General features: G+C 47.0%; 1 protein-coding gene across 3 annotated transcripts in view; it reads left to right on the top strand.

Moving 5' to 3' along the window:
* PTPRS (protein tyrosine phosphatase receptor type S) overlaps positions 1-23740 on the top strand; it is a 100264-nt gene that overhangs the window by 28484 nt on the left and 48040 nt on the right. For all 3 annotated transcript variants that reach the window (XM_082331034.1, XM_082331033.1, XM_082331035.1), the window contains exons 4-6: positions 97-285; positions 9977-10087; positions 22885-23154. In XM_082331034.1, coding sequence (XP_082187160.1) covers positions 97-285; positions 9977-10087; positions 22885-23154 — 570 coding nt within the window. The remainder of the gene's footprint in view (positions 1-96; positions 286-9976; positions 10088-22884; positions 23155-23740) is intronic.

The raw sequence follows: 23740 nt of genomic DNA on the forward strand, positions 1-23740 counted from the left end.
CGATGCTTTCTTTGGTGTATTCCATTGAACAGCTCCTTCAGCTGCCCCGGTCCCTAGAACGTGTTTAACCTCTCCTCCTTTGTTCTCTACCACCAGAGGACCAGTTACCTCCCGGCTTCCCAAACATTGATATGGGGCCCCAGCTGAAGGTGGTGGAGCGGACACGAACAGCCACAATGCTCTGTGCGGCCAGTGGGAACCCAGACCCAGAGATCACTTGGTTTAAAGATTTCCTGCCTGTCGACCCCAGCGCGAGCAATGGGAGAATAAAACAACTGAGATCAGGTAAGGTCTCTGTGTGAGACTAGAGGAATTGAGACCTAGATAGAGACGTGACGAGACTGCTCAGAGGTTTCTGAAGCAGAAGAGATAGAAGGCTGATAGACACGGTCACCACTGCTTTGGATTGGGGCATTAGCTTTTCTTTGGGTTTGAGGCTCATGTTCTTACTAAGGCAGTGGTTGGAGTATTTTCCTCTCCAACCCGTCCTCCTGGCCTTCCCTACTGCCTAGTTGACATAACGGGAATCACAGCAGGGAAGCTGGTTCCTATCCAGGAGACGCAGTAACTAGTTCACTGGATAATGGTGCTCTTCCAGCACAGAGGAAACTGGGGACTGGATGGGAGCTGAGGGTTTCTTCCTCAGACCAAGAACTGGGTAAGGAAGAAGGAAAACCACTACAGCAGACATGGCATTTTAGGCTGCATGCATCTGGTATAGGGTCCACAGCTCAGGCAGCCTCTGACGGTCAAAACATGATCCTGTTGGTGTAAATGGAGCCTCTCAAAGCTGGCGCCGAAGAACAGCTCTTGCAGGATCTGTCCGGCATCAGGTCCCTGCAGTCATCGCTGGAGAGCAGTTGTGAGCGTTCTGGAGTGACCCCTTGGTGCTCAGCGGCAGTGCCCATGGAGTGGATCTCCATGAACAGATGTACCCCAGCTCCGTGGCTCTTGTCACTTTTTCGTCTTTCCCCATCTGCTTGTCCATCTGTCTCTTTTGTTTGTTTTATGTTTGTTGTTTTGTGTGTGTGTCAATGTGACATCTCTTAATATTCACGTTTCAGGAGCTGTTTTTATACTTGTTAAATCTGCCAGTTCGCTGTGTGAGAGTGGGTGTGTGTGTGCAAGGAGGGCACAGGTGTATTTTTGAACACTACTGATAAAGCACTTCCCCTGATGGCTGCAAAAATGAAACAAGCTTTGGAAGTTTTACCTTTTGACAAAAACTAACCTGAGAAATAATCCCTTTCAAATACTGCTTGGACTGAGTGCTTTGACCCAGCCTAGAGAAAACACGTCTGTGTGGTTGGAGCTAGCAAGCACTAGCGTCACTTCACTACTCAGAACATTCCTTTGGCCAAGCGAGATGGAGCATTTTCAGGAGTCTTTTTTGGCAAAAGAGTGGCATTGTTGTAGGCAAAGGGAAAGCAGAGGCTTCAGTGAAGCAGCTGGGGTTGCTCCCTTTGTATCAGACATTTTACAAGTCAGCCACTCAAGTGATCGCCGACTGCTTCTGCCCAGACCTCTGCTGGCTCTGAAGAAATCCGCTCTGACTGCTGTAATGCTGGGTCTGAACATCAGAGAATGCAACCGCCTGCTTTTTCTCTTGCCTTGTTTGGCAGAGATTCGATATAAAGAATTTTAGTTCTATGGGCCACCAGTGGAAAAGATTCAGTATAGTTCCGGTTCGGTGTAGCTTTTATACACCTGCATAAATGCATCCTTATTCAGTGAAGCAAACTTACAAGCAGATACTTAAACTGCTTGTTGAATTAGAATGGATTGTTGAATCCCACAAACACAGATGAGATTGACCTCCCTGTTCTATAGTAACAGCTGAGGCAAATGCAAATAAAAAAAATCACTCAGCATAAATAATGAGAGGTAAACTAGAATTATATCATGCTCTGTGACCGTGATCTGAAGTGTGAGTAATGCACAGGCAGATTATTTTTAATACATTTATCATCTTGCTAGAATGCCTTTATACTCTTTAACTGGGTTTGATCTGGTGTTTTCCTTAAAGCCACCTGAGTGCTGCATTTTTATTCCAGTGAATTGGTTGGCCTCAGAGTGAACCCTTGGCCTTTCTGATAAATCAGAAGATACCTGCTGAGAATTAATCTCATTTACAGCTGCTTTGAATTAGTAAGCTGGCGAAACCCTGAAGCATCCCTGTTGTCCTTAGGGGCGGAAACCTGTTGCTTGTGTGAAAGGGAGTGCAGATTCCTGGACAGTCAGGACTTCTGAGTTCCCCTATTTCATCTGCTTTTATGGCCTTTCAAAACTTGCCTGTTCTGTGATGCAGAGGCCTGTGAAAATGCAAAACGTATTAACATTAAGGTCATCTCTACTGTGCTAGTATTTTAGTCAGTGGAAAGGAGTTGTTTTAAGATGAAGGCAGAGCAGATTCAAGTGTGTATTTGTAACCTGAGTGTGATGTGCAAGGCGATGCCTGTTTGGGCGCTGATGATGCGACTGCTGCTAAAGTCAGAACTTAATTTAATACATTTATCTTTCCAGAAAACAAACTTTGCCACTAGAAGTGTGGCACTAGCACACATTAGGGCGCTGGATGCTTCAGGACACTGCTAATGAGCTTCAGTGTCTTTCACCCACAGGTCATCAGTATGACTCCAGCTCAGCTTCTTGGGCATTAGCAATTACACCCAGCTAAGGGGTGTTTGACAAGCCCGCTGTGAATAGGAGTGCGGGGAGGAGGAGTGACCCTGGTACTAAATCACAACTTCACCTCTGCGCTTTGCGCTAACAGGCTTAGCATAGCAGCCGGCGCCTGCGTTGTCTCTGAAGACTCGGCGGTGCGTTGCTCCCTGATGGAGACTGGGACAGGCCGAGGGAGCAGCAGCACAGGACAGTCACCCAGATTCTGTCTTGGAGATGAAGTCATCAGGATAGCAGCCATGCTGCTTTATTACGAAGGGTGCTAAGAACTGAATTTATATCAATATATGAGTTAGTGGCAAACATGCAAATTAGCTCATTAAAAGGTACAAGTGAAATGTCATACACAGAGCTCTGCAAAATTGGGTAGCCATGTCCAGATTTGGTTCTCATTTATATTAAAAAAATGGAATGTTTTGCTGGCAATATAAATGGACCTCTGAGACTGGTCATTATAGTCACATCATCCTGTGGACCCGTTATTTTATGGGTCTTCAGTGTAATTGGGAAACAGGTGATATGTCATTAAGCACAGAGGGTTTTCTCTATCCAGTATTTCTGCTTCTCCTTTCCATCTCCAGATAAATTTTCCAAGCAACTGGGTTTTGACTGAATGAAAAGCTGAATTATCAATCAGAGGAGAAGGGGAAGAACCTCTGCCTAGGCGCCTGCTTCCCTTAGACGTACATGAACATCTCAGCCTTAGAGACCCAGGTTGTCTAAGGGTTTAACTGGTCTTGGTGGTGGAAGAGAAATGGGTATTTCTGCTTAACCCCGACGCAAGCAGTCTCAGGACATTTAAAGTAGAAGCCAATGTCCTTTGCTCAGCCGTGCCATCTAGGGGGGATAGCGGGAGGCAGCCTGCAGCCGCCTTACAGAAACCACAGCACAGAAACACTGAAACCTTTTGTGTCTTCTTGTTGTCTTCTGTTTTCTAAATAACTGGCTATAACAAACTTATTTTTTCCTTTCTTTTTTTCACCTTTTTTAACATTCAGAGACCTTTGGTAAGTTTGTTTAAATAAAAAAAAAAAAATCAAACCGAAAAACCCCAAACCTGCTAATGTCCAGATTTGTAACCCTTGCCCTTTAAACTAATTCCTTTGTAACGGCTTCTTGAGAGGCATGCTATGCATTTCTTCTACTAACTCTTTCAGTAGGGATATTCTGCCCTCGTAATGAATTTCTGCAGGGGTATTGCAGGCTACAAAAAGAATAATGATCATCCTAATTAATATATCTGTATAAAGAGATAACAGCTAAATATGAACCTCCTAACATTGGATAGATTTTTTTTGTAACTTAGCAACAGTTGTCCTGGAATTCCCCAATGACACAATAGCTTGTACCCTGGAACGGTGATAATTGTGTTCACACCTGCGGGAGGGCTTGGAGTTTCACATCTAACAGGGCTATTGGCATTTTCAGAAGGGAGAGGTGGGGGTGCAGCGTTTTCAAATTGAAGCTGTACATCACAGGCTATGGGAAAGGGTTGGGCGAAGGAAAAGCCCCCTCTCCAGATCATCTCCGTCCCTTGCGAAGCCGGGAGCCTGTCTGCAGACCTCACATCCCATTTCCTCCGTGTGCCAAGTCCCCTTTTGTTATTAGAGATGTAGCAATTGCAGCTGTCAGCCAGGATCTGGCATTTTAAAATTGCAGAAGACCCTTGATGATTGCTTGCTTGTTTAGAATAGAAAGCTCTCTCCAGCCCTCGGGAGAGGAGCATAGCACACACATGTTCTCACACGTGGCCTGACAGAAGGTGGGGATGTGTTTTCGGTCATTACCATGGCAATGGTGACTGTCCTCCTCTCCCTGTTTTCAAGGCTTGGAGAATCCGTAGGCAGCTTGCTGTGTGGGAAGTCAAAGGAAGGGATGGTGGAAGAGCAGATGCCAGCCTCTGTGACAGAGGGGGACACCTGCACGTGGTATTCTGCCTGGCACCATCTTGGTCCTTTATGATCCAGAGGCAAGTCCTTTAAGCTGCCTTTTGCCTCTGCTGCTAAACACTAGGCTGGCCATCTGGGCTCATGTAGACTCAAAATTTGCCCTAACTAGGCAGATCTCCAGATCCTGGGAGGCTGTGGAGGGCAAGATGAACAGTTTGCCCGTGGCATTTCAAAACCAGCTTTTTGCTTGGAAAGTCAGCATCCAGCGTGAGTTCTTCCTCCTTTAGTTTTCCTGCGAAGCTGGTGCCCGTGTTCTGCCCTGGACAGTGGTGAGCCTTGTGCTACCCGTGCGCTGTTTAGGACACCAGGCAGGCCAGCTAGTGAACACAGGTGCCTCCCCTCCACCCCCACGGCCCCGTGTCAAATCTTACAGGACCTGTCAGAGTTCTTCAGAATAGTTAATCTGTTTCCTATCCTCTTCTAGCACCATCCTGCTGCCCCTGTATTAAATATGAAGCTGGTTAGATGTGAAACTCCAACAGTGAAAATCTACCATCTGTGTCCCTGCCGCCATTCAAACTACTGTTCTTTCCTTGCGAGTTACTTGATCTCGTTTTGATTCAAATTCTGTCCCCTCCATCCCTGGCACGGGGCATCTTGCAAAACATGTTTTGCTCCTCACCTCTCTGTTCCGTGTGCCAGAGATAGAATTGGAAAGACCAAGGTGGCATGGCTTGGCTTGCCTTGCTCTCCGAGAGCACTGTCTCCAAGACAGTCTGTCTCTGAGAGGTGCTGACAACCTATTTCCAGGGACAGCACTGATGCTTAGAGGGAACGGGGAATAACTAACCTACAATGACACAAGAAGGTAACGGCTGCTGTTGTATCTATGCTTACATAGCTCTAACTTCCAGCGTGTTTCTCCTGTCAATTAGAGGGAACCTTTGCAGGAAATCGCCAGGCTTAGCCAAGGCCAAAGAAGCTTTGTAGCGGTGGGTGATGTTGGGGTCTCTTCCCCCGCTCTGCCCTTTTCCCATTAGCCTCGTTCCAGATTTGTGCCACAGATGGCAGATTTTCACTCCAGTTTTGAGACAGAAGGATGTGTCAGAGGCTGTTTTTATTTCCACTGAATTGGACTATAACCCTTTGCTGCTTTCTCTCTCTCTCGCTTTTTAAAACCTTCCTGCCATCTCCTGTGTGGAGATCTGCCCAAGTACACGCTCCCCCCACCTCTTCCTCTTTCAAGCGCTGTCTCTCCAACCTTTGTCCTGATAGCTAACCAGCCTGCTTTATTAACCTTAGCTAGTTCCTAACCCTAACTAGATGCTAACTCTTCTCTAGCAAATAACCAAACCTCTTAACTAGAAGCTGAATATAACTAGAATCTAATATCCTAACACTATAATACCTCTCTTCCCTCATCTCCTTTCAAAAATAAAGGTGAAGCGTAACCAGTATCTCTATATTTTTGCCTTCTATCCTGAAAATGGAGGATTGAACCGCAGCACAAGAAGGATGAGCAGGGCTGAAGGATAAGGAGGGAAGGGGTTTTCTGGTGGTTAAGGCAGAAGATTGGCACGCAGGAGGCTTGGACTCCTGTTCCTGCCTCTGCCACAGACTTCCTTCTGTGACCTTGGGCAAGTTGCTTCACCTCTACCTCGGCTTCCCCATCTGTGAAATGGGGGTAATAATGCTGCTGTACCTCACTGGGGGAGAGGAGAGCGTGTAAGGCTGATATTTATCGTGGAATGTGCTATGCAAGCCCTGGCTGGGAGGTGCTGCAGAGTGACAGCATTGTCACCGTTGCAGAGAAGCTCTTGCATTACTCCCTAGTAAGAGGCAATACTTGTAATTGCGGTATCTGCCCTGTTTTCAGGATTGGGGTAAAAACCAACCAACTAAAACCCCTTCTTTGATAAGCTGTGTAACAAGTTTGAATGCCACTGTGAGCAAAAGGACCTGCCGTGTTTTCCAAGGAAGATGGTTGCAACCTCAGGAGGTCAAACGGGGGGACAGTGATTTTACCATTGACTGTGGCATGGTTCACCAGCCGCAATGTCGCTTCCTCGCATCTGTGAGACCTGCCTAGGTTACGTTAGGCACTTAGAGACAACTGGAGGGGGGGTGAATTAAAATAACCCAAGAGAGATGCAGTCAACAGGCAAGTGCAGCAGGACTCCTCTCTCCATGCAGCCCCGCTCCTGCACTGGCGTTAGGGAGGCTTCCAGGGCAGTTGCATGAGGCAGCCCTTGCACTTGTGCAGTAGCATGGCCTTCTTTAGTGCAGAGCATCTGGCTTCAGTCTCTATGCGGAGCCACCGAAGGATAACTGGAGGTCCTGATAAGGACATGCATTGAATTCCTTGCACATCTGTAGCAATAACTTAAGTTTGGAACTGGGAATTTGCTAGCAAAGGTGGGATCAAACCTGCAACTCTTAATGTGATGCAGGGTACCTGGATGTCTCCTTCCTTGTCTGGGCTAGCACGGCCATAATGCCGACCCTTTTTCCCAGGAGTGATGAAAACAAATGCAGGTTCATCATATGTTCTGCAAGTAGCAAACTACTAGTAATGTTAGCTGAGAGCTTGAAGACTTTCTTTGCATTCTTAGCAACAAAATGGAGCGAGTCTTAAGACTTTTCAAGCCACGTGCCGTGGAGGCTCTGTAAACAGCCAGCTGAATTGGGCTGCTTTAAAAAGGGCGTCCCCACCTTGAGTACCCCGAACGTTCTTCAGTCTGTCCCTATAATTGAAGATGAGGTAGAGCAGGAAGTTTCCTACTGGGAACTGTCTTCCTTGACTCAGGTCCTTTTCCCACGGGCGGTCCAGGTGTTTGGGGTTTTACAGTCTTTTCACTTATTTTCTTTGTTTTCTTTGCAGAAGGTACACCGATCCGAGGTAAGACACCCCCAACTCACTTACTCACCCACTCTCCAAACACTTCTCTCCACTCAGTTCCTGTTTCATTGACCTGTGCTCAATACAGATTCTTGTTGTTGTTATGTTTTCTTGTCCTGCTTCACCTCTGGATATTTCTTTTTTATACCTGTCTTTATTTTATATATGGTTATAATGTCCTTTTTTGTTTGCTGGGTGCACTTGGTAATACTGATACTGTTATTCTGATGATGTCTCAGGCTGTGCTGCCTCAGATTTATGGCAGAGTTTTAAGACCTAATCTCTCCAGGACTGTGAAGGACTGAAGTTTATCTTGAGCATTAAATGCTATCAAAGCTTGGTAAATAGTTAGGGCCTTCTCTTGATTGGTGCAAAGCGCTCCCAAGCCCCTGATGGTAGTGAAAGTTTTCCAATCCTCTGCTCAGTCAGATCGTCAGCACTTACCATCTCAGAGTACTCATTTGTTTGGCTTCAGAGCCTTCTTTCCCCTTCCTCCCCCCTCTCTTACCCTTAGGTTTTTCTGGGAAAGATACCTGTGGTAAGTAGCTTCTGCACTGTCTCTTTAACGGAGCCAAAAAGGTATTAGACCTCAAGCTGTCATTGAAAGTCAGCAGGAATTGGGTGTGCGCCCCTTGGAAGACTGCTTTGGTTTTATCTACACCGGCAAATTTAAAAGTCCATAATTCTCTGCTGGTAAAAGCAACAGGAGGTGCTGTAGGTGGGATTTACTTTTTCACACATCATCTCTATTGGCTTCTGACAAGTGCTGAAAACTCGCTGACCTCTCTGCAGCATGATTTCCACCATTGCATTCACCAGCAAAGCTGCAGCGGTCAAGATGAAAGGGGTGAGTCCTTATTGCCCTGGCGAAGCTGCTTGCCTCCAGTTCATGGTTCTGTTCCTGCTCTGCAGGGTGGTTTCGTCTGCCCTGGTGTACGCTCAGACAAGCAACGCTCATGAGCCACACAAAATATTTGTCTGGAACCAGTGGAAGCAACCCACAGATTTGTCCAAATTAACAGAAATTTCTAGGAAAACTCTGACCAGCTCTCCACCAAAGTGGAGCTTTCAGATGGCAGAGCGCGCTCGAGCTGTAATTCAGGATGAAATACGCGCAGCTGGTGTCTCAGTGTGAAGCTTCAGTCTGGTTTCTAACTCCTGTGATACTGAAATACCCACAGATTCTTTTGAAATGAATTTAGTTTGGTTTAGTGGCTTGGGTGGGATTTTTTGTTTTTTTAATTCTATCTGTTCTGCCTTTGGGAGCTATCAGACACAGTGGATGCTGGCGGGAGTCGCACTGTCACACCCCATCCCTGTCATAAATTCACAGCCTCACGTCTTCCCACGCAGCATCCTTTTTCACCCATGCACACACAGAGGAACAGGAGCTCCGTGTCCTCCTCATGTGAACACGTTGGTTTTTCCTTCCTGAAGAGGCTGTATCTGCAACCAACACTGATATCATTTGCACTTTTCTCACTTTAAGATTTTATCAATAATATTACACCGAGCTGGAATTGTTTGGTTTTCATATTTAGTTTTTTTTCCAGAGATGGGAGTTAAGAGTCTTACCACATGTGAGCTCCGTCCATATCTGTAGTATAATCGTGTACTCCTAATACATAAAACATTTGATAGCCTGTTGAATTATTTATGCAGTATGTATTTTAACTGGAGTTTTGCAGGGATGAAGCCTTCTGAGGTAAATGAGGCAATTTTCTTCCATGTACTTACATGCAGCATATCTCTGTATGTTTGCTTACAGGAGTGTTTAGTATGGGCTCTGCGTATATTCTTATAGGCTGCAATAATGTACAGGTTTAAGAAAAACCTAAATCCTTTTGGCCCAGTCGGTGTAAACCACACAGGCAATTTGGAAGTTCCCGTGCAGTATTTACAAGGTTTTCCCTTGGCAAAATTCACTATCAGTAAGGTGCTTTTCACACTGACTTTTGTCTCCTGCAGGCTTCCCGTGAATCAGGTATTTTGGGCACAAAACAAAGGCAGCAGTGATAGAAATGCTTCAGGGATCGTAGGCAGTGGGTGACACAGGCTTTCACTGTTATGGTCACTGCTTCAAATCGAGCAAGGGAAAGTCAGCTGCCCTCTGATAGATTTCTGGGGGTCACAGTAATATGGATTACCGAAGTTGATTTCATGAGTTCTGGTGCAGAATGTCTGCATTGCAGAAGCCACAAAAGTTGATACTTTTGCTGATGGTTTCAGTGTGGAGAGGAACACTTCGTGTAGAGAGGGGGTGTTAAGTTTTCTCTTCCTGTTGCGTATGTGTCCCGCCGTAACGCTGAGCCCAGACGGTAGCTGGTATCGGCAGAGGGCTCAGCACTTCCAGAGCTCGGAGCCCGAGACCCCCAGGGAGTGTCCCAGTGTGTATTAGCCCAAGGGGAGGAGAAAGCAAAACATTGACGCTATTGCTCTCTCTCTTAAGAAGAAAACAAAATGGTGATGATCGTGTCTTTGCTGCGGTCTTCTTCTCTCCTCCCAGGTGGCCTGCAGATTGAAAGCAGCGAGGAGACGGACCAGGGGAAGTATGAATGCGTCGCCAGCAACAGCGCCGGAGTGCGCTACTCCTCCCCTGCTAACCTTTACGTGAGAGGTAGGGAGCGCATCGGCTCACAACACTGGCAAATCTCTCCTCCCCACGGCCTTCCTTTGTCCCCAGCTGTTTGATTCGACCCTGTCCCTGAGTGCAGGGGAAGCACTGGTGTTAAATCGGTTGGACCCTTACAGCGCACTGCTGAGCTCGCAGGGGAATCCTGGTGCGCCCTGACTTCCTCACCATTGCTGGTGGCTCCAGCTACCGTGCCAGAGTTGCAGAGCAACACGCGGCTGTGTCGCCCTCAGTGAAGTCAGGCGTGACCCAAAATAGCGTGCCCAAGAATCTGCCAGCATCAGCCCGCAGAGCCCAGAGGGGACTGAGCAGCTTTGGCTGCAAAGAGGCCATAATCCCCTTTTCTCCCGAAGGATCCCTGCTCCCTGAAAGTGGGAAGGTTTCAGTTCTGCTGGTGTGGGTGTGAGAGGAGGGGAGGACCCTCTCAGCCCCCTCCACTGAGCTCTCTGTCCCCTGGATCTTAGCAGATTGCAACAGGAGGGTGCATTCCCACTTCTCGCCTAAGTCCCAGCTGGTTTTCCCTTTGCCAGCAGTAATTTGTCACTGGTTCCTTGGCCATCAACGCTGGCCGTGGGCACAGACTCACAGAAAGCTGGAGATGGCCAGCAGACATCTCTGCCACAGTGACAGATTCCTTCAGCCATGTAGCATGAGGAACAGATGACAGGGGGACTGGCTTCTGCTTGATGCCCCCTCGATGTTCTCGCACCCAGTGGGGCAATAGCCTTTCTGCTTTCTTTGTTACCTTATTTTAATCTCTCTGACCTGTAATATTTTGTGTGTAGCTTTGGTTTAATATCTTTCCACAGCAAAACCCTTTTGGTAATGAGAGAGCAGGGCTGGTCCTTCTCGCTTTTTTAAAAAAAAAAGAAAAATACCATTGGGAGGAAAAAAGAAAAGTTACATCCCAGCAAACTGTTCCCATTTCCATCCCATCGACAGAGGAAGCGCCTCCCACCTACACTCACGTTAACTCTGCAGTCAAATGCAGAGCCATGCTCCTGTGTGCACTCCTTTCTCTCTGTCTTTCTCTCTCTCTCGTGTCTCACGCTCACTAAATCACATGCACATGGAGAGAAGGCTTTTAATAATTTAATGTTTCCAAGCTAAATTTTTAAATAGCCTTTTGTGGCCAGCTGGAAAATTGCGTTTGAAATTTGCCCTGTCGCCTGGGCCCCGAAATTCTTCTTTTGGGAACGTAAATCTGGATCTGATACTAATTCAGGGCTAAATCCTTCGCAGACAGCTTAGATGGAATGTTTTGGGTTCTTTTTTTAAAAAAAAGAAAAAAAAAAAAAGAAACAGGAAAAAAATGTGGGGATTTTTCATTATTCTTTTATTTATAAATTTCCTCTACCTTTCTGGCCACTCGGAAACTACTCAGGAGACAAAGGTTGTAACCATGGAGTTGCTTGTCTCCGCACCTGGATAAGAGTCGGCTCCAGGTGGATAGCCCTCTTTCTATCCAAGTTAGCCTGTGCGTACCTGAGGCCTGCCTGCAAAGCAAAGCCAGCATTAGCCGGCCGAGAGAGTGCAGAAAACACCGTGTAAGCAAGCTCGGCCTGTGGTTTGGGTGTTTTTCATGCTGTTTAATTCCTTGTTTCTTGTGTGTTAATATCGTGGAAAGGTAACAAATTTCTGAAACGGATTTGCTTTGGTGGGAGGGAAAGTTCATGCACATTTTTCTTCCCGTTTTTTGTTTTAAAAGAGTCTTGAACACTCTTGTGTTTCCAATTGACTTGTTTCTCCCATAACATGCTTGTCTCTATAGAACACCTGGGATAGGAGTTGTAAGTTTTAACATTGCAAGGAAATGTTTTGGTTTGGTTTTGCTTTTCTTTTCTTCTTCTAATTATTTCTTTTTCCTTATTCAGTCCCATTGTGGAGTTAGCGCCAGCAGAGCCGGGTGCGGGGGCTGGGGGGAGCACGGGCTGGGGGAGCGGATTTCCAGCTTGGGCTCTCCTTTGTATCGGGTCTGCTCGGCCTGGTACAGGTTCCGCTCCCCCTTCTCTAAAGAGCAGATGGACTTAAAGAAGTGAGAGCTCCTTTCTGGGGTTGGCACCTCTGTCAGGTGCTGCTTCTGAATTAGGATTGCTCACAGTCTGACCGCTGTACAGAGCTTGGTTGTGCTTAAACAAAAGGTACCTAGCTGGATGGGAGGGGGAAAGCTAGGAAGGCAGCAAGGAGGGTCGTTACTATCTTCATTTTTTTTCCTTTCTTTTTATTTTGGTTAAGAGAAAAAAACAATCAATTTGCAGCTGACAGCCTTGAGAAGGCCTTTTTTTACTCTCTCTGTGTTTCCCCTATTTTTCTCTTCTCCTCATGTCATTGTGTTCCGCATCAAACCCCCTTAACATCCCTCAGAGCTACGAGAAGGTTGGTGTGGTTTTTTTCTTTTTTACTTTCTTTACCCACATTTTTACATTCTTAAGAGAAAAAAATGAAAAAATAAAAAAATAAAAAATAAAAAAAAAAAGAGAAAAAGCAAGAAATCTTTAAGATGAGCGAGACCCGCCCGTTCCCGGGTCTCGCAGAGATGAGTTGAGTTGCATTGTGGGCCTCTCTATGCATCCTTTGGTAATGTTGCTGAGTTCTTGCACTTTTTTGTCGTCATGGTTACCTTGCCGTTTGGACATTGGGCCTGATGCATGATAGGAGAATGTAACAATCTTCTTTGCATGCCACTTTTTAAATTAATTCTGAATTATTTTTTCTATATATAAATATGTATAGTTTTAGTTTGTTTTTTTTTTACAGTTCTGGTTTATTTGAAGTGGATTTACTCTTATTTTCTAAATTTTTTATTCTGTTGGGTTTTTTGCTTTTTCTTGATTTCCTGTTTCCGTTTTGATTGGTTATGCTGTGCTGTAGTTTATTCCAAACGCATTGTGAGAAGCCAGTGTTCCTGCCCACCCGGTGGTAACTGAACTCCTCAATCCCTCCAGGAGGAAAGGAGTCACACAGCTCTAACGCCTGTCCGTGGAAGCCCTGCTGTTTGGGACAAGCCTTTGTTTCGGGGGGAGGGAGGGATCTGGGGAGTGGAAAAGACGGTAAGAAGCCAGGGTGTTCTTCCAAGAGTTAGAGCAGCCCCTGGGACACGTTATTACTTACATATTTCTTGGAGGTGTGGCTCTTGTTCCACATCCTGCACACAAAGAAAAACCCTGATCCCTGCTCTGAAGGGCTTCCCCAGCGAGGCAGAACTCGCTCACTGGTAACTGGCCATTTCCCTCCAGTAACGCCTGAGACACGGCGCGCGGGAGCTGATCTGCTTTCGGCCCAGGATGGGGAGAGACGGAAAGCTTCCTGCTGTGTTACTGAATCACAGGCAGTTGTCTTTCCTTTAGCGCCCGTGTCTGCATGGAGAGCCCCGGCACCAGGCAGTGCCTCGTCTCGCCGGCAGGACTGGGCAGAGTCCCCTGTAGGAGGGTGATGCCTCGTCCCTGCAGCGCTGCAAGTGAAGGGCAGCCGGCCAGCCGCCTTTGGCAGAAGGGTGCCTGGGTCTCATGGCTCTGCCTCTCCCCATTTGCCCTCTTCCCTAGCGTTGAGCCGCTATTGCCTGGCTACAGGCACCTTGACAACCAGCCAGGTCCAGGGAAGGTAGAGCCCTCCTTTCTAAAGGAGCGTGGAAAGAGAAATGCAGCAGTGGTAGACACAAAAGAGGCTGCTGGGACACAGCTGGCAGCTGCATCTCTGTTGTAAACAGCAACAAGAAATCTGACGAGTTACATTCTAGCTGAAAATGCCTCTTTTCCCTCTTCTCATCTCCCTGTTTATCCCCATTAAGCTTCTGTTGCCTCCCATGTGTGCATCCTGAGCGGGAGAGCCACATGGGATAGTAAACAGGTGGGTTTTTTGCAGTGTGTTAGTTGTACCATTGGTGCTTGGTGCTTTTGCCCTTTGCAGAATTGAATGCCCTTCCTTTCCCTGTTTATGCATTTCCCTCTGCCCATCAGTCCTCACTACTCAATAATCTACCAAAGGAGTGGCTTTCCTAGTGTACAGGTATTAAAGCTGTGTGATTTTTTGAGAAATCCAGTGCAGTATTGACACAGTATCTGTCTCTCTCTTTCTCTCTCTCTCTCTCTTTCTCTCTGTCTGTCCTTCTCTTTTTCTTAAAATGCTGAGATTTCAGTGCTCGGACCCTCAGTGCTGGTATTCCCCCCTCCCCCTTTCAAGTCTCTCTCCCTCTCCCCTTAGATACAAGGGTACCACTCCGAAATGCTGCACTGTTGATAATGTCTTTCTGAAGCGGCCAGCTGTGGCTCTTCTAACTTTGATGCCAACAATAGCCAAAAGACATCCCCCAGCCCCAGTGCTCTATTTAAAGAAAAAGGAAAAAAAAAAGGAGGAAAAAAAAAAAAAGGAACAAAAAAAAGCTTGTTCTATTTAAAAAGAGCACGAGAGAAGGAATAGCATTTGAAGTGAGGTGTTCCCATCCCACCTCCCTCCTGCCTAGGACTAAAAGGTGATAATCACTACTAATTACAGGATTTTCCTTCATGAATAGGAGTTTGAGTTTCAGGATTTAGGTGCAATTAAAAAGGGATTTATACACCATTGTTTTTTATTTGTTTATTTTATCTTTTATAAAGTATTTCTAACATGTCCAACCTGCACTGCTGCTGCTAGAATCTCTTGTGATCTGAGAAGGTTTTAAGATTAAATTCTTCCTTAAGAGCCAATAATAATAATAATAATATCAACAACAATAAACTAGAGCTAAATTGGATGTAGTCATGATAGGCTGGAATGACATTGGGCGAGGAAATAGAGACTCGATACCTGGCTAAAAGAGCTCATACGGTTTGCTAGAAGTTATGGGCACGGTCTCGAAATTATTGGTTGAGGGTTTGCCTTGTCTATTATTACAGATCAGATCATGCCATGGTCCAAAATAACAGTCTGCTAACAGGGGATTTCCAAGGTCAAATGCAGAAGTACCTTTATGGAGACCCACAAAAGCAGATCAGAAGCAGGTGAGAGGCACTCAGCCACCAGCCTAGGGTGTAAGAACGTTTCTAGTCTGAGCCAGTTGTCCAGATTTCACCTGTAGGCAGTGAAAAGACGCAGTTCTAGCAGGCAGGTCAGCACACCTTAAGAGGGGGATGCTGATTTTTATGGGAGGTATACAGCTCAGCTGGCTTTCAGAAGTCTCATTGGATGCTTCTCTGTATCCCTAGGGACACAAATACAGTCAAACTTCGGGCCCATAGTGATTGCAGGGAAGGACAGGTTCAAAGTCCTGTGTATCAAGAGATGTCTGTCTCAGTGGTGGTGGTGGAGAGCGACCTGCCTCTCCTTGCACGGCGACAGGGACTTGCTTAGGGCAGGGGAGGCTGGCTTGAGAGCCTGGCAGCTCTCGCAGCTCGTCAGAAAGCAAATGTCTGGGTAGGGCACCCATGCAGAGGGGTGCATTTTTAAGAGGCTTTGCATCTTGCCCAAAAGGGCTGAGATGCTTACTCCATTTCGGTGGATAAAACCAGGTTGAATAACTCCTACCTGATGGGTTTTTTTCTCCAAGCATCAGTGAGTCAACGCGTGCAGGGTCCAGGCTTTGCCCTAGAGAGGGCATATGTCTGCTTGTCCGGGATCTATGGCCACAGCTGGTTTGCCCCCGTGAAATGGAGCACTTTGTAGCTCTCCCCTTAATTTTGAAAGCTTCAGGCTTCCGCCTCAACTGCTCTGTTTTGATCCAAATAGCCAGCTGCTTGGCTCAAGATAGAGCACTGTATGTAAGGACCGAGTGTCTCTGCGTGCTCTTCTGTATTACAAAGGGAAAGGAAGAAGGAACAGTGCACCGTGGAGCTGTGTGGGCTGTGCTTTAGCAACCTCGGAGTATGCAGAGCTGCTGCTGTTGGTACAGGACAAATTGTCGTGCTTGAATTTACCAGAATTAAAAATTTTCCCCTATTTCACACAGTGGTGCCCTGTCAGGAGTTACAAAAGGCAGCAGTTGTGGTGCTGCAGGGATAATCCTTTTTCCCCTCCGCTCGAGCTTCTTGTTGCTTTGCTCTTTTCAAGCCCAGGGAGTTTTAAATGGTTCAGCAGGCATTTAAAACGGCACAGCGCACTCGCTGTGCCTGCTTAGGCCTTGCCTCTTCTGCGGCGGGAGTCAAGTACAGTGCTTAGTCACCCAGAATCAGGTTCTGCAGCCCAGTTCCTGCTGAGAATGTTTCAAATATTTTTCAAGGCTCTCTGGAAAACCTCAACTCCTTGAGAGACCGAAGGCGAAAACAGGCCAGGGCTAAAGACGTAATAGCAAAACTAGTTGAAATCAATTAAAATAAAAACCATAGAAAATGCAGAAATAGTGTGCCTAGGACCTCAGGAAATAAAGCTTCAAAATATATTAAAATGTGACTAATTTAGCAAATAATTGAGCCTGTAGCCTGCTCCTGGGTTAATTTTGGCTTGTGTAATTTGACCGTCAAAGCAGAGCTGCTGGTTGCTCAGCCCATCCCTCAACAGACAAGTGGAACGGTTGCTAAGCTTTTCGCTTTCCGTGCCATGTAGAGGCCAGAAGGAAATAATTTCACTTGCACTATAGATGTAACAAATAGCCACAAGGTCAAAACAATCACTGATGTTTTAAAATGCAGGAATTTTAATACCTTTTTAGACTAGCATTGATAAATTCCTTAATGGAAGAGGAGGGAGGCAGAAGCACCGCTCGTTTGTACAGCTGCCCCTGTAGTGCCGCTTGCCAGGCGCTGGCGTCGGGGAGGGAGAGCTCTGTGGCGGTTTGTAAGCGTTGACGGTAGCGCTTCGTGGGTGGGGGAGCGCCCTGTCTGCGTTTGGGGTGTCCTCAGCTCTGAAATTCTAGTTCAAACAAAGCAAACAAGCAACTTTGCTGTGTTGCTGCAGAAGGATTTCTCAAGGGTATCAGGAAATGGATACAAAAAGCCACCCCCCCAAAAAAAAACCCAAACAAACAAAAAATCAAAACTGTATATATATGTGTATATATATATGTATATCTCTCTATAGAGGGCACTTTGCAGGAACACTGTGCTGTACTGATCTCGAAATCTCTGCCTGCCTGTGTCTCTTACACCTTTTGCATCGCTGTTCTCTTTGTTTTAGGGGAAAAAATTAGATTACACCTTGTCAAATTAAAATAACAAAAATAAAATAGTAAAGTCTGTGTTTAATGCTACAGAGCTGCTTGAAAAACAATTGGGTGCAGATTATTTTACATTCAATCCTGTAAAAAGCAACAGAAAAAAAAAAGAATTACCAAAGACCAGAGATGTTCAGCCAGCCTGTCACTCAACTAATGTGTTTTTTTAAGTGGAAAAGTAACAATGATTGGGAAGGTAATGGATTTCCTCCAGACCAAATCCAAGCCTTGGTCTCATTCTTTATTTATCTACCTATTTACTTATTTATTTTCATTTACCGTGAAGGAAATTAGGAAGGAGATGGGCACGAGGAGGGAAGTATCTCGTCCTCTGGAGGGACGGAGGTCGGAAATCCAAACCCGAACAGCGTCTCGCCCCAGCGGAATGAACTTGCAATTGGAATGGGAGAGGGAGAAGGCAGAGGCGGCTGCACGGACAGCACAGGGGCAGGGACGGACCACCTTTTGGGAGGGGAGGACAGGTGTAATCTAAGCTTCACTAATAATGTAGAGGCTGCACATTATTTTGGCACCCTTTCCCCTACCCCTCCTCATTTTGGAGCAAGACGGAATGACTCCTGTCTCACCAAAATGGCCAATAATGTCCGCCTTCTCACCTCATTTGGAGCAGCAGCTTGCTGAGTGTCAAAATGTTTAATACCATTTGGTTTTGTTTGGTGCTTTCAACCAGTCACTTCACTTTCTTTTGTTTCCTTTTTCAATTAATTTCTTCTTTAAGATATAAAATATGTTTATCTTTTAGTTGGTTTAATGTGAATCGGGGTTTGAAGTGACGGGTTCTTGTCTAGTACGTTCTCCTTTCCCCACCTCACTCCTCCTCCAACATTTTTCTCCCTGAGCTAATCTGGAAGGGGCTTAAAAAGTGGAACCGGTGGGTTTCCTCAGCACAAACTGGTCGGTTGGTCCTCAGATTTCTCTCACTAGCAGCGTCCTGGGAACACATTTTAAGGACGGATTCTGGTGTTGCAAAAGTCAACCCTGGATCTCCCAGTGTCTCTTCCGATCAGGTCTGTAAATCTGTCCCTTTCAAAAACATCTCTCACCTTGTGGACCCCAGCTCTCTTTTTAACTGAGTGGTGGTGGTGGGGAACCTTAGCGATGTCGATTGGTACCTTCTCGCTGGAAAGAATATCGCACCGACAGTGCCACTCACAGAACACAAACCGGGTTAAGGACTGCATCCGTGAGCAGCAACAAAACCAATTGGCTTTACAAGGGCGTGAAAAGTCATGGATCTGTTCCATTTCTAATGAAGGTTATGTTGAGCAGAATTTGGGGTGCAGATTTGCCTGCGTGAAATACTTATCCAACAGACAATATTAAACAGACTCATAACTAACTGCACTTAAGAAGTCTTTCTGTGTCTCAGAAATGGCTTCTTTGCATTGAAATAATTTGACTTGCATCACAAATGTCCAGCTCCAGTTCTAAAATCTGGTTCTATCAGTAACAAGCTGTATCCTTGTTTGAAAAAAGCTCCTGAGAGTTTTTTGGCCATTGAAAATGTGTGTTTGTGTGTGCCTGCTTGTGTGTGTATATCGGGAGATGTTGCACATGCACATGGAGCATGCACATATGTGTATGCATGCGAGGTTGGCTTCGTAAAACAGGTCTGTCATGGAAACCAAACATCCCTGAAACTCAGGGAAGGTGCTTCTTGAAACCAGAAATTGGTAAAAGTATTAGATAAGTGTCGATGAAGTAGAGACCTGACTGCCCCATCCCAACTTTTCCTTTCCAGAGAGGGCAGTTACTCTTTTCTTTCTGGTCCTTTGAATGTGTTGGATAGCAAAATGGAAGGAATCTCTTCGCTGCATTTTTTCCATGTAAAATTTCACTCTTTCAGCTGCTCTGTGTGAAACCCAGCTGGACCCAGAGCTGAAACTGTTCTTGATTCAACCTCTAGCTGCACTTCAAGCTTTCTTCCCGCCACCGCTCTCCTCCTCCTAGGCCCTGGCCTAAACGCTGACCCAGAGATTCTCAGCTTGAGAAATCTCATGTCAACAGCCAAATCAGAGTGGTAGAGCAATTAAAATAAACAGCAGCATGATGGCTCTTGGTATCCAGAGATGAGCCCTACAAGTGTTTCCTGTACCAGTAACGCGGCTGTCACAGCCCTGAGCCACAGCAGGGATGTACGTAGGGACTCTCTGAGGTCTCCAGCATCGAACGTTGGAGTTGCTGTCACATCTTAGACTGGTGTGTGGATGTTTGTATATTTGTGCGCGCACAGGACCGCATAGCTTTTTTTAAACCAGGATGCACAACAGAAGTGCCGCTGCCTGTTTTGGTCTTGCGTTAGTGGGCCGCTAACCCTAATCCAAATTCTCCCTTTTCGCAGAACGCGCATTGTCTTGGGCTGGCACCCAGATGTGCTGGTTGCTTCCCATTAGCTAAGCGTGACAAATGCCGTTAAAACAGCCCAAAAGTAACGCTGCCCTGAGACCCCGCGAAGCTGGCCTAAGGCCCTGGGTGCTGCGAGGAGGGTGGGGAGAACCGCTCGGCAGCTGCTGGTGAGCGTGCGCTGCACGGCTCCGGCCCCGGCGCCCTGGGCTTGTGTTGTGTGAGTGGATCTCAGCCCTGCCCTGCCCAGCACCACGCAGACAGCAGCAGTCCGGTCCCTTCAGACTCCGATTCTCAGCACTCCACCGTACATCAAATAATGCTTTTCAGTTATTAAATTCTGGGTTGTTCTTCCTTTTTCTTTTTTTTTTTTTTTTTTCTTTTTTTTCCTTTCTCTTTTGGTTCGGTTTTATTTCTTTGTGATTAGCCTCAGTTTGAATTAATTGTCTTGTTCTGTTTCCATGACAACTCGGTGTTTGCATCCCACCTGCCGTTGTTTGTTGCTGTTGATGCTGTTTGCTGACCGGGCCTTGTCCGGCATATGTCTCCCCATTTCTCCTCACCTCTTCCCACCTTGCCTCCCCTCTCCAGAAGGTTACATATCAGCCCCTCCTCAAAAGAGTCATCCCCACCCCAGATCTGTCTGCATGTTGACCCCACTTGTTTCTTTTCAAGTTCTCTCCATCTTGTCTCAGATTGTGACCGGTGTGGTCTTCACATGGCTCCATTTTCTGAAATGCGGTACCTCCTGGAGCAGACAGTGGAAAGAAGGACGGAGTAGGCAACAGGGACGTACCCTCATGTCTAGGGCTAAAAGTCTGCCATAGCGGTGTGACAGGAGGGAGCAAGGAGCATGCTGCCTGCTCTCTTGAGCCAGTGCTGGTGCCTGAGGATGTGCAGATACCTTGGTACTCTCCTTACGCCTTTCTCTAAGCAGAAAGTCATCTTCTAGTGTTAGCGTCCAGGTGAGTTTGCAGTCTCTCCCTCCACGCTCCAGGGCTTTCCCCAGCTGCATTGGAGGTGAGGGCATGCTATCCGTTCCCTTCGCAAATCCATGCATGCAGGAATTCTCTGGCATCTCTGAGCTGCTAATGCTGCAAATCTGGAAGTCTTCTCTTCCTTGCCTCTCGGTACTGGTTCCTGGGTACTGGTAACCGTGCAGAAAAGGATCTGATAGCGTGATGGGAAGAGCCCACCTTTCTGTGAAGACATCTTGTCCGCTTGCAGGAGGAGGCAGGGGCTACAATTGGCTTTTGATCAACAAAGCCCCGCTAAATGGAAAACAGCCACCACCCCTCCTGGCAGCGCCCTTCCCATCTGAAAAGATCCATAATGTTGGGTGGCAGCCAGGAAAGTGGCCTGGAAGATAAATACTAGAAAAACCCAAGACATCAGTTCGGGGGACATCTGAAGGCACTAGGGCTTGGGAAGAGCGATGGCAGGCTGAGCTCCGATGTCCTTTGCACTGCTTCTGCATGGATACACTTGCCACTGATTTTTTAGAGAGGTTGTTCAGAGAGGTTACCTGGGAATGGTCCAGCAGGGACAGATACTTTTCAGGCCCCCAGCACTCCTAACGCTCCTGCCCCCTCGCTCACCCGACCTGTCTCTGAAGCTGGAGGAATCCTGCGCTCCTTTTCTCCTTAGGCTGCTGCTGTGCCTGCAACTTCCCGGGGTCTGTATCCTTCTGTCTTTGCTTGCGGGATGGGACCCTGCCCTCAGCTCCCTCCCTAGGGCCCCTCTGACCCACGTGCCTTTCTCCTTGGTCCGTTCTCCTGCTTTCACCCCTAAGGACGAGCACCCACCTCAGCTACCCAGCCAGCCCAGTTAGTTCAGAAAATGGAGCCAAGGAAACCGCACCCTCCCCTTTGCGTCCATGTTCTTATTGTGTAAGGTCTGGAAGCTGCATCCACCTCTCTGCTAAGGAGATGCACAGAACATGTCACTGTTTTCTCAACGTTAAAGTTTCATTACCTTGTTTTTCTTATTAATTCTATTCTATTTATTATTCCGCCAGGGCTGAGATGTGACAATGTGAGCCACCACATTGGGTCACATCAGCTAGAAAAAGTATGCAGCATTAAAGTGGGTTTCCCCCTCCCCTCCCTCTTTCTCTCTCTTCTTTCTCCCTTCCCCTCCTTGTTCTCCTTCTCCTTGTCTTCCTTTCTTTCTCTGTCGCTCTCTTTCTATTCAGTATCCATGTGGGCATTTGCTAGCCGCCCATAAATTATATTTCTCTGCATTTTCCTCTCTCTTTCTATCTTTTTCTCTCTCTTTTTTACCTATTTTGCATGATGTTTGTGACTCTGAGAGCTGCATCTATCGATGGAACCGTGTCAGATCTTAAAGAGGCTTCGTTAGGGTTTCTATACCCGAAAACCACAAAAATTTCATTAGAGTTTCTCATCTTTTCCACACTCCTTCTCGCTCCAGGGGGACGGCCTCCCCCTGGACGGTTCTCACACGCAGACACTAGCCAAATTCTGTCCCGCTCCGGGGACTCCCTCTCCTCCCTTTTCTATATTTTTGCCTCTTTACTTTTCAAGTGGGGTCTCTCTGGCATTTGGGGATGCGATACTTCTCTCTTTGTTGGATTCGCTGGGTCCAACAAGGCAAAATCTTGAGAAGTTTCCATCTCCGTCCCAGCCTTCTCCTCGCCACCGCCCCACCTCGGCAGCATCCCTCAGGCACAGGGTGGCCGGTGGGAGAGGGCCCCTCTCCGGAGACGAAGGCGGCGCCTGGACTGTTCCGGGCCGTGGTGGCGGAGGGGCTGTTGCGTTTTGCCGTGGGAGAAGGCGATGTGGGAGTCGGACTCCACTGGAAAAGGGGAGGAGCAGGTTTCCCGGGGCGCGGAGCGGGGAGCTGGGGGCCCCAGCGCCTGTGGAGGAGATTTTTCGACGCTCGCCATGCCAGCTCTTGCCAGTAAAGATGAGAAATTGCTAATAAATTTTTGTGTATTTATCTGTGCTGTGATGGGTCTAATCTTGATCAATGGAACCCTGTTGCTATGAAATATCGCTTTTATGTCTATATTCTATATATTGTTTGTGAAGTAAAAATTTATTTGAAGTTTAATTTTTTTGGTTTTTGGTTTTTGATTTTTTAATTTATTTTTTGTTTTGTTTTTAATGAAGGAAGAAAATAAATGATGACAAACCCCATCTATATTTAAATTATCTTTTGCTCTTTTTTCTTTTCTCCCTTTTCTTCTTTTTCTTTTCTTTCTTTCTTTTTTTTGTTTTGTTTTTTTGTTTCGTTTTGTTTTGTTTGTTACCTCTGTGCGTCTCGTCCACAGTTCGCCGCGTGGCCCCTCGCTTCTCCATCTTACCCGTCAGCCATGAAATCATGCCCGGTGGCAACGTCAACATCACCTGCGTGGCCGTGGGTTCGCCCATGCCATACGTCAAGTGGATGCAGGGAGCAGAGGACCTGACGCCTGAAGATGACATGCCTGTGGGCCGTAATGTCTTGGAGCTCACGGATGTCAAGGACTCAGCCAACTACACGTGTGTGGCCATGTCCAGTCTGGGAGTCATAGAAGCCGTTGCTCAGATCACGGTGAAATGTAAGAGAGTGTGAGCACGCCTGCGTGAGCGAGTGCGTGGGTTCCCCGACTGTGCATGTTTGTAGGAGCGTGCACGCACGAGCGTGTGAGCTGCCGCATGGGTGTATATATGTGCAAGGCACGTGCTGGGTGCATGGTCGTAACAGAGCGTCTGCGCATGTGTGCAAAGCAAATGTGGGCACGTGTCATGTTTATGCATGTGGGCATTTGTAGATATGTGGTCCTGCCTGTCGGCCTTCACCGGTGCATGAGTGGGAATGTCACTGTGTGACTGCGTGGGTACCTGTTCCTGCTTGTGTCTTTGTCTGTCTGCACGGGGTGAGCCTGTGACTGTCTGAGCTGCGCATGAGGAGCGTGGGGACACAGTGACGCATGTAAAAAGGTCATCGTGCATGAGTGTGTGTGCGCATGGGAGAAGGAGCACCGTGGCTGTATGAGCATGTGGGCGCCTGGCTGCATGTGTGTAAGTCCGTGTTGTTACAAGCCTGTACGTACATGCATAGGTATGTGAGCATGAGCAGGAAGGCAGACTTGTGCACCACGAGTGCCACGTGCTGGGATCTGTGCATGCATCTTTGGGGATCCC

This window comes from Platalea leucorodia (assembly GCF_965183815.1).
Source record: "Platalea leucorodia genome assembly, chromosome: 21".
Classification (NCBI taxonomy): Eukaryota; Metazoa; Chordata; class Aves; order Pelecaniformes; family Threskiornithidae; genus Platalea; species Platalea leucorodia.